The 14,783-nt window shown below is 48.5% G+C and overlaps 2 protein-coding genes across 3 annotated transcripts; one reads left to right on the top strand and one right to left on the bottom strand.

Moving 5' to 3' along the window:
* Positions 1-206: 206 nt before the first annotated feature.
* On the bottom strand, positions 207-8,679 carry ING5 (inhibitor of growth family member 5). Of its 2 annotated transcripts, none has more exons than XM_040074564.2 (8): positions 8,550-8,679; positions 7,986-8,057; positions 7,239-7,405; positions 5,814-5,925; positions 4,924-5,017; positions 3,577-3,712; positions 3,354-3,415; positions 207-2,788 (listed from the first exon to the last, which is right to left on the bottom strand). In XM_040074564.2, exons 1-8 carry the CDS (start codon positions 8,584-8,586, stop codon positions 2,746-2,748), a joined length of 723 nt encoding a protein of 240 aa, XP_039930498.1. In that variant the 5' UTR covers positions 8,587-8,679; the 3' UTR covers positions 207-2,745. The 2 variants fall into 2 exon arrangements, with proteins under 2 accessions (XP_039930498.1, XP_039930500.1); XM_040074566.2 differs by lacking the exon at positions 8,550-8,679 and adding an exon at positions 8,188-8,323.
* Positions 8,680-8,777: 98 nt separating this feature from the next.
* On the top strand, positions 8,778-14,211 carry DTYMK (deoxythymidylate kinase). The gene is made up of 5 exons (XM_040074682.2): positions 8,778-8,907; positions 9,605-9,713; positions 10,906-10,996; positions 12,982-13,179; positions 13,717-14,211. Exons 1-5 carry the CDS (start codon positions 8,778-8,780, stop codon positions 13,825-13,827), a joined length of 639 nt encoding a protein of 212 aa, XP_039930616.1. The 3' UTR covers positions 13,828-14,211.
* The last annotated feature ends 572 nt before the right edge of the window (positions 14,212-14,783 follow it).

Raw genomic sequence — 14,783 nt, 5'->3', positions numbered from 1 at the left:
CCGGGATTATCCCGGTACACGGGAGATACCGAGGCCGCTCCGCGGCTTTGGAGCTGCGGGGACGCGCAGCGCGCCTCACTCCAAGCCGCCAGGGGGCGCTGCCGCCCGCCCGCGCTGAGCGCGTTCGCGCTCAGCGCGGGCGGGCGGCATCGCCCCCTGGCGGCCGGAGGTTTCAACAGCACCCCCCCATCACCCTCACACATTTATTCCCAAAAATACTTTATTTATAATATAATCCAACATCTCCAAGATCCAAAAAATACAGATATACATTTCTTATTATTTTTTTTTAAACTTTACATTCCTTACTTTTTTTTTTTCCTTGTTTCGGTAATTTGGGTGAAAGTCGGTTTCGACCTCCAGTTTGGACGAGCTGCAGTAAAGCTGGGCCCCCCCTGGCAGGGTTTTTTTGGGCAATGTTTAGTGGGGCATTCCTTTAGGGATCACCCTTCTCCAGGAAACATTTAACACTGTACATTCAAAAGTCAGAAGATTTAAATCCTTTAGTAAGCAAAAATGAAGGCTGCTGGTATTTTTTCCTACAAGGAGTCGTAAAAAATCTCTACGATAAGGTGTAAGAGGGCAGGAGATGCTCCTGAGCCCATCCAAGCCCTGAACTGGCAGGTTCCCAGTGGGAGAGTTTATTGCTGGTATCAGATCTCAGATGCTTTACACATCACAGATGCTGTAAAGAAGAGGAGAATGTTGTACCTCACACTATTCGTCATTCCTAGCAAATTATGCCTCCTTCCGAGGGCTCTACCTTGCAGAGCTTGTTTTCCTTTTTGCTTTGCTGGTTCAAGTGGAAAATGCTCTTCAAGGCCCCAAAAGTACTACTAAACATGTATTTTGTTATGCTATCTGACCAGAATTTTGGAGCTGAGTGAAGACAGCTCCCCACTGGCTCACCCAGATCTGCTCTCTTCCCTTCTGGCATGGCTCCAGCAAGATCTCCAGAGTGGAATTTTGAGACTGTTTCAAATCAAATGCTTAATCCATGGCAACACCAGTGCTAAAAAAGCCTTAGGAAGAAACAGGGAGAAAAGATGTCTACAATACCATTTGGGTGGAAGGGGAAAACAAAACCTGGGACAGCATCAGCCCGGGTTGTCAGGACACAGCAACGCTCCAGCTCAGTCCAGTGCAGGGGGAGGAGGAGCAGCTCTCACCCTCTGGGGACTGGATTACAGCCTGGCTCTTGAGGTATCACAGATTTGCTCTCATGAAGAGGCAGAAAGAAGAAGAGGGCTTGCTGTACTCCAGGTTTGTTTGTGGCACTGTGCTGCTCCTCCCTTTTCTGTCCAGCACTCCGGCTTTAATTTCCCTGCCTGCTTTCCGTGTGCTATTCTGTGGCAGCAATGACAGATGTGCATCACGAACGGGCATTTTCATGCACTGAACTGTGGGAACTCCATCTCTCCGTGATGCAATGTAGTAAAGACACCTGCAACATCACACTGGAAATTACAGGACCCTGAAGACAGGGATGTTGTCCTAAAATCCATCCTTTTTTCCTGCCATAAATCAATGTTCACAGAAAAGCTGCCTCTCGATTGAGAGGTTCTCCTATGTCAGCAGCAGGCACAAAGCCCCACAGAGGGAGGGAGAGGTGGCAGGAGCTGTGTTCTACTTTCCTCCATTGGAAAACATGAGTAAGAGGCTCAGCGTAACAGGAAGAGCCTTATTTCTTTTGAAAACTGGTGCCAGAATCTGAGTAGAAGTGTTTTTAATCTTCTGTGCTGTTTATTCTGCAGAAGAAAAGTTTATCTGGGAGTTCTTTCATGCCTTTCCAGCAGACTGTACCAAGAGCTCCTGCACACTGGTATGGAAAGCAGCACACAGCCCCGCACAGAGCTGCCACCAACACCCAACAGGGACCAGAGCCAGCAAAGTTCACGAGTCAGGGGCATTTTTTTCCTCCTTCCACCAGCAGGAAGGAAGCCTGGAACACCTTTCCCCACTACATCTTTCACTGAAGGCAGGTAAGCCTCATGATGCAGGAGAAAGATACGAAGGCAAGACTTATCTCTGCTCTTCCCTTAACTTCTGCATCCACTGTATCTCAGAGGAAGGAAAAAACAGAGACTTTTTCTTTCCAGCCCTTGATTTCCTCTGTCCCTTCTGCTGCAGCCACTGACACTGTGCTAATGCAAGGATTCACATTCATCATCAGAATGGCAGCCAGAGAAGTCAAGAACATGCAAATGTGGCCCATTAAAAAAAAAGACAAGAAGTTCTGTTACAACATTCCTGAACAGTCTTCTATAACAGCAGAGCCACACCATGATGGGAACAAAGAGTGTCCTCATGGAGCCTCTCCCTAAAACCTGATTTACCCATGTGCCACACAGGCAATCACAGCTAACAGTTCAAGCCTTCATCTTTTTCGTGAATAAATCCAACCTTCTCTCTCCCCAAGAATACTGTAGGTTTCATCTTCACAGTGATGGACTTAACGAATCTTCAGGGAAATGGAAACAGCCAGAAAAGGCAACACCCTCCTTCGGTATTATTGTGCAAGACTAACATAAATAAAATCTCCGTGGCAAAGGGGTTTGGGACTCCCTCCCAAAGTCACTGTCTTAGGAAAGAACAGGAATTTCAACTGGCCACTGGATAATTAAATATCATACCGGAAAAAGATGGAGAACAGATTAACAAAAAATAATCAAAGGTAATATTGCAACATGAATGAAGGAATATATTAAATTCTTCTTGCCTCGGCGCTGTATTCCCCCCTACTCCTTACTTCTTTTTCTTTCTTTCCTGAACACAACGAGGACAAAACCTGAAGGAAAAAAACAGGCAGTAATTAGCTCTGAAATTAACAGCACAGAGCCCAAGAACTCTTTGTAATATTTGTGCACAATTAAGCTTGTTTCTGACAGGCAATTTGTTAATTTGATTAAAACAGTCCATCAGATAAAAATAACAAGCCCATGATCCTTTCCAAGATAAGCACATAGTAAAACCCAAGCAGTCTTCAAAATTTGTCTCTAGAAGTGAAATGAAAAGGAACTTGTCTCTGTTTTAAGCACAGCCACAACTAGTGACAACAGAGCAAACCTCAGATGTAACATGCCCATGTTTATACAAGCCTCAGGTCAAAACCTGCTCTGTTTATCAGGCAGTTTTGCTCCCACCAGTACCTAGAACTTCTGTGGAAATAGCTTTTACCAAGAAGGTACATCTTGTGTCTCCTACCCTTAAACATTATCCCCAACCACAGAGGAGGCAAACCCTCTGATGAGAAGAGCAAAGCTCCTCTGTCAGGGTCACAACAGGGTTTTAATTCTTGTTGAGGCAAACTGCAGCCTGATAAAAATCCCAAAGCTGAATGTTGTCACACTCACCATTTCCCTTTGGGTTTGGTGGTCAGGTCCACACAAGCAAAGTGGAACCACTCGATTGGGCACTGCAAAAGAGAAAGGAAAAACCCCCCAGAGGAGATTCTTAGTGGCTCACAGATGTTCCCATCATGTGGTAGGAGCTAACTGAGCAAGGACCCCCTCCTCGGACTGCACAGGATTGGGAGGCAACAAACATCTGGAAATCAATCATCTCTCAAGTGCTTACATCTGGGTTGTCACAGCCAATCATCTCTCCATAGGACACCTGGTGACACAGGCAGTAGGTGGGCTCGTTGGGATCCACTGGCATGTCCAGGACATCCGAGGGATGCACCGACAGGATGGTATCAGCAAACTCAGACCTGTGGGCAAGGACAGAGTCAGGACGAAACACTTCTCAAGCGCAGACAACACTGTGTTACAAGGGCATGGCTCCCCACTGCCAGAGGGCAGGGTTAGATGGGATACTGGGAAGAAATTCATCCCTGTGAGGGTAGCGAGGCCCTGGCACAGGCTGTCTGGAAAAGCAGTGGCTCCCCCATCCCTGAAGTGTTCATGGCCAGACCTGGAACAGCCCAGTGCTGTGGAAGGTGTCCCTGCCCATTGCAGGGGCTGGAATGGGATGGTCTTTAAGGTCCCTCCAAACCCAAACCACTCTGGGATTTGATGTGTCCAACATCTAAACCCTACTCAGGAAAATTAGTGTTTTACAGTATCCTCCCTAAACCACACTGACCCTCTTTTAGAGTTTGTATGACATTACCACAATCCAGCAATTAAAATCATAAAATAGGCTGGATCAAACACAGTATGACTAGAAAGAATTAAGAGAGGGGTTTGCAGATCACGAGTCAAGTAACAAAATTATCATAGAGATCACTCCTGGTTGTGGGTAGAACAACCTGTCTGGGGTTTTTCTCCAACCTCTTTCAATATACATTTCTTCTCCTTGTCAGGCATGACCCTCTTACCCTGACAGGGATGTGCTTTCATAGAAACTATTTTTAGTTTCCTGTTCCTCCATTTATCCAACTGAAAATATCAAAATAAACTGAGCCTCTTTAATATAAACCCCATCTCAGAGAGGGAACATGCTTTCCTCCTTGCCTCTCAAAACCAAATCAGACTATTCAAGGCTACTTAGGACACAATCCTTTGAAAACAACCCCCAAAATTCTCCAAGATTTCTGAAACAGCAGCACAACATCAGTTTCTGTCCTGATGGACAAGTGAGTCTCTTTTACCATCAAGACCACAAGCAACTGTTAAAAATAGCCCTGGGACAAAAATCAAAGCAAACTTCTCCCAGCTTGCCAACAGCAACAGGGAGGCTGATCTTGTCCTTCTAGCCAGAGTGTTCCAAGCATGCTGAGCTTCCACATGCCAACCAAGGAGTTAATTAACAATGCTGGCCTGCCCTAAGTAGGACATTAATGAAATGGAGTAAGACCAGAACACTCCTAACACTCGCTTGCCATCCGGACATGAGTCATAAACAGGGTAATATGAGCTCGTGGAAAATTCATGAAGTGTCAAGCCCAAGGCCCTGGAGCTGTGCCTGCCTTTGCCTTACCCTCCTTTGAGCTTCTTTTTCTTTGGTGTATCTTCTTCAGATGTTCTCCTGCCTCGACCACGAGAGCTTCTTTTGTCTTTCTGACTTCGTCCCTCTAGAAAGGAAAAACAACCCCATCATTTCAGCTTATCTGAGGGGCAGAAACATCCCCAGCTGCTGTTCTTTTGATGCAGTCACTGTCTTGAAATCCCTCTCTCATAGACTAATCCTTATATGTGTCATTGAATATGCTGACTGAAATGCATTTTTAAGCCACAAATACAACAAATTGATAACAACTGAGCACCAAACTCTTGTGGTTGCAGTTTTGGCAGTAAAGCACTGCAGTACGTCAGCACAGGTCATAAACAGCATCACACTTGATTAGATATGCAATATTTTGTTTTAAACCTCAATGTGTTTTTAAACACAGTTAATAGATTACTCAGTAACTAACTTAACTTTTATCTCCACCTCCTTGCTCCTACCCTTTATTTCATTGTTCAAAGACATAAAGCTGTGCTGTGTTGCTGTATCCACATTCAAATGTTACTGTAATCACACAATATTTCAGTATACATGACAGAAACCAGTATCTTCTTTTAATTCCTAATTTTTCCCTAAACTAAGACTGTTACACCAGTCCCAGTTCTGGCACAGCACCCTCCTTAGAACCAGCAACAACCTCAGGATGATCTGTGAAACAGTGACAATAAGTCTGGTAAGTGACAGTAGCACATTTCTCTTCATCTCTCGCCCACTGTAAACATTTTGAAAAGCATTAAAAACAAGCAGAGAATGGCACACTTCTTTCCTTCCACCAGAAATAACAGCCTACTTTACATCTCAGCCTTCCTGGTGCGATACTCTAAGTGCTGGAAAAGGCTCTCAGTTGTGTAAAATTCACCCACTTTTCAGGCTTCGGGATCCAGGGGTTTCGAAGTCGCTGCCTTCCAGTTTATCTTTGAGATCGGCTTCAAACCGCGCCAAGTCTGCATCCAGCCGGCGGATGTGCTTATCCACCTGCACCAAGAGGAAACCACAAACGGAATTACAAAGAAACACACACAAAAAGAGAGCCCCAAACGAAAACAGGAAGGGCCAAAACTCGGCTGTTATCGGCACGAACAGAGCGTGGTACTGCAGAGCAAGGCACGGAAGGGGTCCAGGCTGGGAAAGGGGAAATGGCGCACACAGAGGGAATGAGGGAGGCAAAAGCACGAGGACTCAAACCCTCCACAGGCAAGCAGAAAGGAAGGAAAAGGGAGGCAACATAAAGGAGAGTCAAAGCAGCTCATGATTTTCCGAGCAAAACAAGGTGAAAAATACTAAACATAACTGGCTTGGCCCTGCCATTTTCAAAATTCAAAGGTAGTCCTTGAAATGTGTCGAGTAGAGCAGTTAGGGTTTTCCCCTGGTGCTCCACTGTCATGTGAATCAAAGAAGTTTAACAATAAATACAGACAGAAGCTGACTATCCTCAATATCAAGTCAATGCACACTAATTAACCTGTATTACTCTGGCTGCAATAAAGTGACTTTCAAAGTGGGATTTCAAGCCACCACCCCCAAACTGTGCTGCAGCTGCAATACTTTGCCATTAAATGAGTTCACTAGTTATCTAGGGCATTGATATTCCTGGGACATAATTTCCCTTTTTGCAGTATTTGATGGCAATCGATCATCTACGGCAGCTGTAGCAAAACCCAAAGCAGCTCTATAAGCTGGAAAACAAACAGTACAGTAAAAAGGATTCCCCTCACTCAACTTTCATCCAGGGGGTGAAACACACAGAGATAAGAATTATTCGAGGGACAGAAGAAATAAAAAAGTGGAAAGCTGCATCTTAAGGAATGGGATTTTCTCCCAAGGTCCATCAAGGAGATTTTGATGTCCAATAAACCAAGGCAACTGAGCAGAATTCCTGCTGTTCCTCCACGACATAATACAGCAGCTGGCTTAAAACAACAACAAAAAAATTGCTTTCAACTAAGTGTGCCCCGAATAAGTTATCAGTGACAGAGAGCTGCTGGGGAGGAGGGAGTGGGGTAAATTTGCTGGCATTATCACACAGCAGACGAGTGCTGCTGATAAAGCCACCTCCAAGGGTGGATAAACTCACTAATTCTTCAGCAAAAGAGAAACCTGGTGCCAAAGGAGAAAGCTTTCTGGGGATGGCAACAGTGAGAAACATAAGATTCAGGACTAATAATTTGTTTTGGTGAGAAATTTAAGCCAAAAAAACCCAAAAAAACAAGTCAGGGAAAGCTGACACCGTGAAGCATCTCCACATGCACCATTCCAGAGGATGCATTTTTCCAGGGCTCGTGGCTCACCATCTCATAGGTCTGCATGGCCAGCTGCACTTTGTCATCACTGTACTCTTTACACTTGCTGTAGGCACTCTGGATCTTCCTCAGGTGCTCCACTCTCTCCTCAGGTAACATGTTCTTCACAGACTCGATGTACGCTGCTGCCAGGCCATCAATCTCCGCTTTCTTGTCTGAAGAAAAAAGCAGTTAAGTTAAAGAGGTTCACTCTTTGACACCTGTGGCACCATTCTGCTTTCTCAAGTGTTCTAAGCTAATTCAGAAGTTAATTTACAGTTAATTCACAGTTAAGATCAGGAACTGAACCCAGGAGTTCACAAGTTTCAGCCTCTCTTCCCACACGCAGAAGATTTTATTTGTTGCGCAGTCACTGTTCTGATGGTTCAGAATGAAAATAATTAATGCACAGCCAGATACCAACACAAACTTCAAAAAGGAAGAAATGATCATCCTGCAAGGCACACAGAAATCTAGTACTGGCAAGATGTGGAAATACGTGGAAGGAAGTGAGTGATCCTCGCTGAGTGCAGTGATCACAGAGCTATGAATTTAAAGTGGAAACAAAATCAAGCTCTGCAACGTGAGCTGTATCCTCACAGGAAAAAAAACCAAACACTGCAGGGCAATCAGGCTGAGAGAAGGAACAGCACTAGAGGGGGAGGACACGTCTTCTAAAGCTCAGCCTGCACTGGGCTCTCCCCATCATTCAGGCCAGGCTCTCTGGGCTTTGCTTGCCGAAATTCGTGCACGTACCTTCTGTTCTCTGATCCAGCTCCCGCATCAGCTGGAAGTTCCTCTGCAGCTCGCACGGCAAATTCTCAATACCTGCAAGAAAAACGCTACTAAATGCTCTGAGCAAACTTTTCAATGGACGGTGTCCCTGCCCATGGCCGGGGCTAGAACTAGGAGAGTTTTAAGGTCCTTCACAACCCAACCCATCCTGTGAGTCACGTACCGTGAGCCGCCCTTTCACCTCAGCAGACCTTGAGCAGCTGCCTGGGCGCCGGGCACTGGGCCGGCACCAGCACCAGCGGCCCGGCCGAGGGAGGAGAAGAGAGGGGAGGGGAGCGGGACCCCCGCCCCGCTGACCCCCTCAGCCGCCATGGCCTCACCATTGCACTCCCCAGCGCGCACCGATGACGTCACCTGACGCCGGGTGATGACGCAGGCGCGACGCCGCTCCCCCCCATTCCCCCGCGCTGCCCGTGGCGCAGTTTTAATTCCCGCGCCGCCGCCGCCGCCGCCGCCCCAATCCCGCCGCCCCAGCCCCGTCCCGCCCCCGTCCCGGCCCCTCCGCCGCCCCCGCCCCGCGCTCACTGTCCAGGTAGTGCTCCAGGTACATAGCAGTGGCCATCTTGCGGTCCGCGCGCCGCTCGCCGCCGCCCGCCGGGCCCGCATGAGCAGGCCCGCGGCCTCATCCCGTATTCACGGCCCGCGCGCCGCCCATTGGCCGCCGGGGGCCGCGGGCGCCGCGCCTGCACCGGGGGCGGGGCGGGCGGCGATTGGCGGGCGCGGCGGAAGGGGCGCGGCGGGGCCCGCGCGGCGATGGCGGCGCGGCGCGGCGCGCTGATCGCGCTGGAGGGCGTGGACCGCGCCGGGAAGAGCACGCAGGGCCGGCGGCTGGTGGAGGCCCTGCGGAAGGCCGGGCACCGCGCCGACCTCCTCCGCTTCCCGGGTAGGGCGCGGCTGGGAGAGCGCCGGGGAGGGGGCGGGGGGCCGGACCGGGGCTCGTCGCGGGCGCTGGGACAGAGGGACCGCCCCCAGCCCGGACCGATAGATCCCGACCGCCTCCCACCCGTGACAGATGGACCTCCCCCGCCCCGACAGAGCCACCGCCCCTCAGCCGCGACGGGCGGATAGAGTCAGCTCCAGGCAGAGGCTGTTGGTGTGAATGGCCCAGGGGAGATTCTTCTTATTGGAAATGAGGGATGGAAGTTTCAGCTCAGATATTAACGTGGGTCTGCCCTTCCCCAGAACAAGCAGTGAAACTTACTTGGTGATTTTCTTGTAAACCTGGACAGACTGCTGGACTGGGAGCTGACTTGTGTGACTCTGGACTCTCATCCTGGAGGGACCGACCTCCTTCCACCCAACCTGTCACAGGCAGGTAGATCCCCAGCCCCTTATGAACTGACCTTCTCCCACCTATGGCAAATAAACATTCCCCTCGTCCTGGATAGACCTCCTGCCACCTGTGACAGGCAGACAGACAGACTCTCACCCTGGATGGACTGACCTCGTCCCATCCATGACGGACAGATAGACCCTGCCCTGGTCAGACCAACCTCCCACCCGTGACAGACACCCCAGAGAGATGGTTACCCATCTGGGAAGAGCAGTTTGGGGCAGCCTTTGCATCTTCTGTCTTCCAGACAGAACCACAGAGATTGGGCAGCTGATCAGCTCCTACCTGGGGAGGGAGAAGAACCTGGAGGACCACACCATTCACCTGCTCTTCTCTGCCAACCGCTGGGAACATGTGTAAAGATGATATTTTTTTCAGTTGTAAAAGAAAAACGTGGGGTGTTGAATCCCAGGGGGTTTGGGCTTGCAGTAGGTGCAGAAAGTACAAGAATGTGATCCTGTTTAGACAGGAAAACAGGCTGGAAGTGTGTCTTAAGGACTCTTACAGCTTTGGTTTCAATCACAGAATCCCAGAATGGTTTGGATTGGGAGAGATCTTAAAGCCCAGCCAGTCCCACTCCCTGCCATGGGCAAGGACACCTTCCACTAGCCTAGATGGCTCCAATCCCTGTCCAGCCTGGCCTTGGACACTTCCAGGGATCCAGGGGCAGCCACAACTTCTCTGGTCACCCTGTACCAGGGCCTCATCACCCTCACAGGGAAGAATTTCTTCCCAATATCCCATCTGACCCTGCCCTTGTAATCTTAGATCAGATCCTGCATTTTGGTGTTTTTTTTTTTGAATCACTGGTGCTGTATTTCCAACTCCTGTGCTGTACTGGATTAAAAAATTGGGAAGCTGAGACTGAACTAGGGAAAAGGGAGCTTAGAATTTACTCCCTTTCCTGAAGATACCTTGCTTTGTCAGGCAGTCCCTGTGAGTGACAGTGCTTAAGGAACTGTGCCCAAGTTTCCCCTGTAGCCAAAGGTTACATTTAGCCATAACTGGCTGTCCTTGCTTCAGTCACAGAGTCTGTGTGTGAATGTGGGGAAATTGGTGCTGGTTGTTGTTTTTACCTGGAAATTCAGATTCCAAAATGTTCTCATTTTACAGAAAAGCTTTGCTGGCTCTGCTGTAGTGGCAGTGACAGTTAAGCTGGGAGAACAGAAGGCAGATAAGTGAACTCTAAGAACTGTCGTGAATGAAAGTGCCAAAGCTTATCACAAAATCGACTGCACCGCCTAAAAAGGGAAGAGGACTAAGCTGTCCATGTCAATATAGTTCATCTGTGATCTTGCCTGTAAGCCCTGGAGCTGCCTAGAGCAGTGCCCAGCGCTTGGCACCCTGAGTTTGGGTGTCATGAAAGGATATTTGGTCAATGCCTGGTGGAGAATACAAACAGCTCTTCAGCTGCCATCTGCATCACAGCTGGCCCTGCCAGTGATCTCCCTTAATGATGACATACTTGGAGTTTTAGATGAACTCCTCTCATTTCTGTCACTAAAAAGGAGTGCAACTTCTATTATTTTATCTCCCACATGGTTTCAGACCGATGATGAAAGAGAAACTACATCAAGGGATCACGATCGTGGTTGACAGATACGCCTTCTCTGGAGTGGCCTTCACAAGTGCCAAAGGGGTGAGTGAGACCTGCAGCAGCCCCTGCCCCTCCCTCTGTTTGGGGAAGGAGCTCCAGGTAGAGGCTGTTGATGTGAGTGGCCCAGAGACCGTTCTGGGAAATGAGCGTTGGAAATGAGGGATGGGAGTTTCAGCTCGGATATTAACGTGGGTCTACCCTTCCCCAGAACAAGCAATGAAACTTGGTGACTCTTTGTAAATCTGGACAGACTGCTGGACTGGAAGCTGACCTGTGTGGCTCTGGAGAATGATTCTGGGAGTTTATTAAAGACTCTCTGGACTTGCTCAGGCTGCTGGCCCATAGATTTGGGGAGCAGAACCACATACATTAGAAGGGACCTATGGAATTCACGAAGCCCAGCCTCCAGCAGGGCTGATGTAAGCAGGCTGCTTGGGCCTACATCCAGCGAAGGTTTGAGTATCTTCAGGGATGTATATCCATACCTTTCTGGGTTCTTCTCTGCTCACCTTCAGAGTAAAAGTGTTTTTCTTCATTTAGCCTGAATTTCTGGCATTCCCACTTGTGCCTTTTGGCCTGTCCCAGCTTTCAGAGCGAGTCAGCTCTGTCAGCCGCTCTTTGAGCCATTCTGCACAGACACTCTTGTACCACTCCATCAGAGGTGTCCTGTTCCTGCTGAGCAGCCATGAATCCTCTAAGAGGATCCTGTGGTCACAGAAGCTCCAGCCTGCAGCACAAGCTGTGGCCTACATTCATTCCTGCCCAAGCCTTTCCCTGCTTCCTGGAAGGACTGAGGAGATCCTGGCCACCAAGCCCTGCCCTCGCCTGCATCTTCTTCCGCTCTCCTGCTTTCCTGGACATTGCATAGTTTGGGGGCTTAACCCTGAGTCAGATGCATTAAAGCATTTAGGTGCTAATCAGGTGTCTGCAAAAGCCCCAGATTAAGAGCCAGGATATGTAACAAGAGCCGAGTCACCCCAAAATAATGTTCCCAAATCGACATGGGCACAGCAAGGAATGTTCTGCTACTTTCTGGTGGGGGAAAAAGGGTATCTAAAAGTGTCTACATTTCTTTGAATGTAGCTGGTGACCTGCAGGGCTCAGCCATGCGGATGCCACCCTTGGGAAGCAGGGATGGCATCCTTTGCTGCTGGAAGAGACCTCCTCTGCTTCTTAGAAGAACAGAGTTTGGCATGTTTTTCACTCAAGAAGCATTCCCAGGAGAAGGGGAGATGTTGATGCCCACACCTAACACAAAAGTCTACAGGCTGCCAGAGCTCACACCCAAGATGATGTGGCACTTCAGCTTCCCTTAGCCCCTTCATGGGATTGAAAAACCCACTGCACATACATCCAAAAAATACCCACATTACCAGGATACAGAACACCTGGGGAGAAATTGGAGGGCAGATGTGCCAGCTCCTCTTAGAGGGATTTAAGACGTGGATGAGCAATGAGTGGACTCTGTAGTGTCACCAACATCATGGATTCACATGCCCTGATCAAAGTCTTCAGACCTATCAACAAAATCCAAAAGATGGAAAACCTCATCTGTTGTGTCTGGGCTGAAATTCCTGGGTAGGTGAGTATTGGAAAGGAGCCTCCATGGGCTTAGAGAGATCTGCATTGAAGCTCTCTGGTGTCTGTGTTTGGGAGCAGCTTTTTTTTTGGACTCAGCAAGTTTTGGAGTGGTGACGGCTGTGTGTAGACTCAGAATGTGTCTTGGTAGAGCTCAGATGGGATCTGCAGAAGGGGCATGAAAAGCTTTCACTCTCCAACTTAAATAGGCACAAAAGGTGCTGAACACCTAACAAAAAACCTGCTTGCCCCCAAAATGACCAGGGCTGAATTCCCACATGGTAAGCTGGGATATCATCTTGTCAGTTTGTAGCCTGTGCTGAGTGGTTTGGGTTGCAATTCCTGCCATCCTTGGCTGTTCCTTTCCCACCTCACTCTCCAGCCAGCCTGCTGCTCTCCCATCTATGTGTGTGTCTCACCTTGAGCTCGGTTGTCTTTGCTTGGGACAGAACTTCTGCCTGGACTGGTGCAAACAGCCTGATGTTGGACTCCCAAAGCCAGACCTGATCCTGTTCCTTCAGTTAAGCCCGGAAGAAGCAGCAGAACGAGGGAACTTTGGACATGAGCGTTACGAGACCAGCTCCTTCCAAGAGAAAGTTCTTCAGTCCTTCTATTACCTAATGGAGGACAAGACGCTAAACTGGAAGGTGAGGAATTAAATCTGCTGGGCTTGTCACAGACTGGGGTGGGGATCTCTAGTGAGCTCTCCCAAATTTTGACTGTCACATCCCTGTGCTGCCCCTTCCCACTTCTGCTTAGCGGGACACATTGGGGACCAGCCAAGGGCACAGTGAGATGTGGCAGAGAGGGCACTTCCCTGTTCCAGGAGACCCTGGTGACTCTTTGTGCACCTGGGATGAAGCCCTAGCTTACCTGCCTCTGTCACACACCCCTGAGACTGCCAGCAAACAACATGCAGCAGTAGTTTCTTCTGTTTCCCTTCACCCACCCTCCCATCTATTTCTTAAATGCCTATTCCTACATACATTGATTTTTCCCAATCCACTCCAGAAACTGCAGAGAGGAGGTGTAATTAGCTCATTCACTACTCAGGAAGAGTAACAATATTGACTAATGGGGGGGATAAGCAGATGTTAACAAGGTTTTTCTCGTTTGTTGGTGTCCAGTAACACATTTCTGTATTCTCTATTATCTGTCCTGTATTTTTGTTGTCTTGGAAACAGACAGTGAATGCTTCAAAGAGCATTGAAGACTTGCACAGAGAAATCAAGTCCATTGCAGAGGAAACTATGCAGGAGGTTCAGAATAAACCTTTGGGAGAACTCTGGAAATGAAACTTCATACATGTCTAAAAGAGTAAGGGAGAGGTCACTTCTTGGATCTTCTGCAGATCCTGTGTATTCTTTTGGGTCCAACATGCTTGCTGATGTCCTTGTCACTATCTGCTCCTCCATTCTGCATTTTTTAAATGAATATGCCATGAGTGTGTATCAAATTCCTTGTCAGAATCTCCCTCTCCCAAGCAGGAGCTGCTGTTACAGCTCCCGTCCTGGAGTGCAGATGTGGGTGTGGAGCTCAGGGCCATCCCTGGAGACAGACAGTTCTCATTTTTAGGGAATTGCCATGTTTCTGACCATTCTTCCTCTCTAGTAAATGCATCCCCTCCCATACTCAAACCAGTTTGTAGAGGATTTGCTAATAAATTGTTCTTTTAAGCATTTGGCACAGGGCATTTTTTTTTCAGTATGATCATTTATCTTCTAGAAGGATATATGGGAGGTGAAAGTGCTGCAGTTCAGGCACTGAATCCAAGGAAAGCTGCTTGCTAGAGCTGTGGAAAGAAGAAAGATGTGAATTCAAGCCTTCTCCCCAGCTGTGCAATGCTGGACAGTTGTGAGCAGGTAAGAGCCCGAAATAGATGAATGAGCTCATAGCAAGGCCAGTTTGGAGGACAAGTGGCACATAAGTTATTTTAGACTGCCCAAGATGAGAGGAATAGTCACTTGTGGGTCCTGCACACACCCCAGTGCAGTTTGAAACCAGACCAGCTGTGAATCACCTCAGTCACATTCCAAACTGGAATGTTAATCGTTTGCAAGGGACACTGAGAGATGGGCATGGCCAGGAGAGTTCAGGTTTCTCTGCCGGGTGTTTGACTCGCCTTCCAGTCAGGTGGACTGCTCTGATCTCCACAGACTAAATCCCCTCTAACTCAGAGAGAAGCAGATTGAACTGATTCATGAGCAGGGAGAGGAAGCTAAATATTTAAAACAATTGCTAATACAACATC

The sequence above is a fragment of the Hirundo rustica genome, chromosome 10 (assembly GCF_015227805.2).
Source record: "Hirundo rustica isolate bHirRus1 chromosome 10, bHirRus1.pri.v3, whole genome shotgun sequence".
NCBI classification, from domain to species: domain Eukaryota; kingdom Metazoa; phylum Chordata; class Aves; order Passeriformes; family Hirundinidae; genus Hirundo; species Hirundo rustica.
The sequence above is the reverse complement of the archived record's forward strand: the minus strand, read 5'-3'. Positions and strand labels throughout refer to the sequence as shown.

Bases quoted from the DNA above. Each gene is read 5' to 3' on its own strand.
- ING5 (XM_040074564.2), bottom strand. From the start codon at position 8,586: ATGGCCACTGCTATGTACCTGGAGCACTACCTGGACA. The intron at 8,058-8,549 runs GTGAGCGCGGGG...TTTTTCTTGCAG, and splicing joins CCTGGAGCACTACCTGGACA to GTATTGAGAATTTGCCGTGC. The intron at 7,406-7,985 runs GTACGTGCACGA...TTTTTTCTTCAG, and splicing joins GCTGGATCAGAGAACAGAAG to ACAAGAAAGCGGAGATTGAT.
- DTYMK (XM_040074682.2), top strand. From the start codon at position 8,778: ATGGCGGCGCGGCGCGGCGCGCTGATCGCGCTGGAGGGCGTGGACCGC. The intron at 9,714-10,905 runs GTAAAGATGATA...ACATGGTTTCAG, and splicing joins GCCAACCGCTGGGAACATGT to ACCGATGATGAAAGAGAAAC. The intron at 10,997-12,981 runs GTGAGTGAGACC...TGCTTGGGACAG, and splicing joins CCTTCACAAGTGCCAAAGGG to AACTTCTGCCTGGACTGGTG.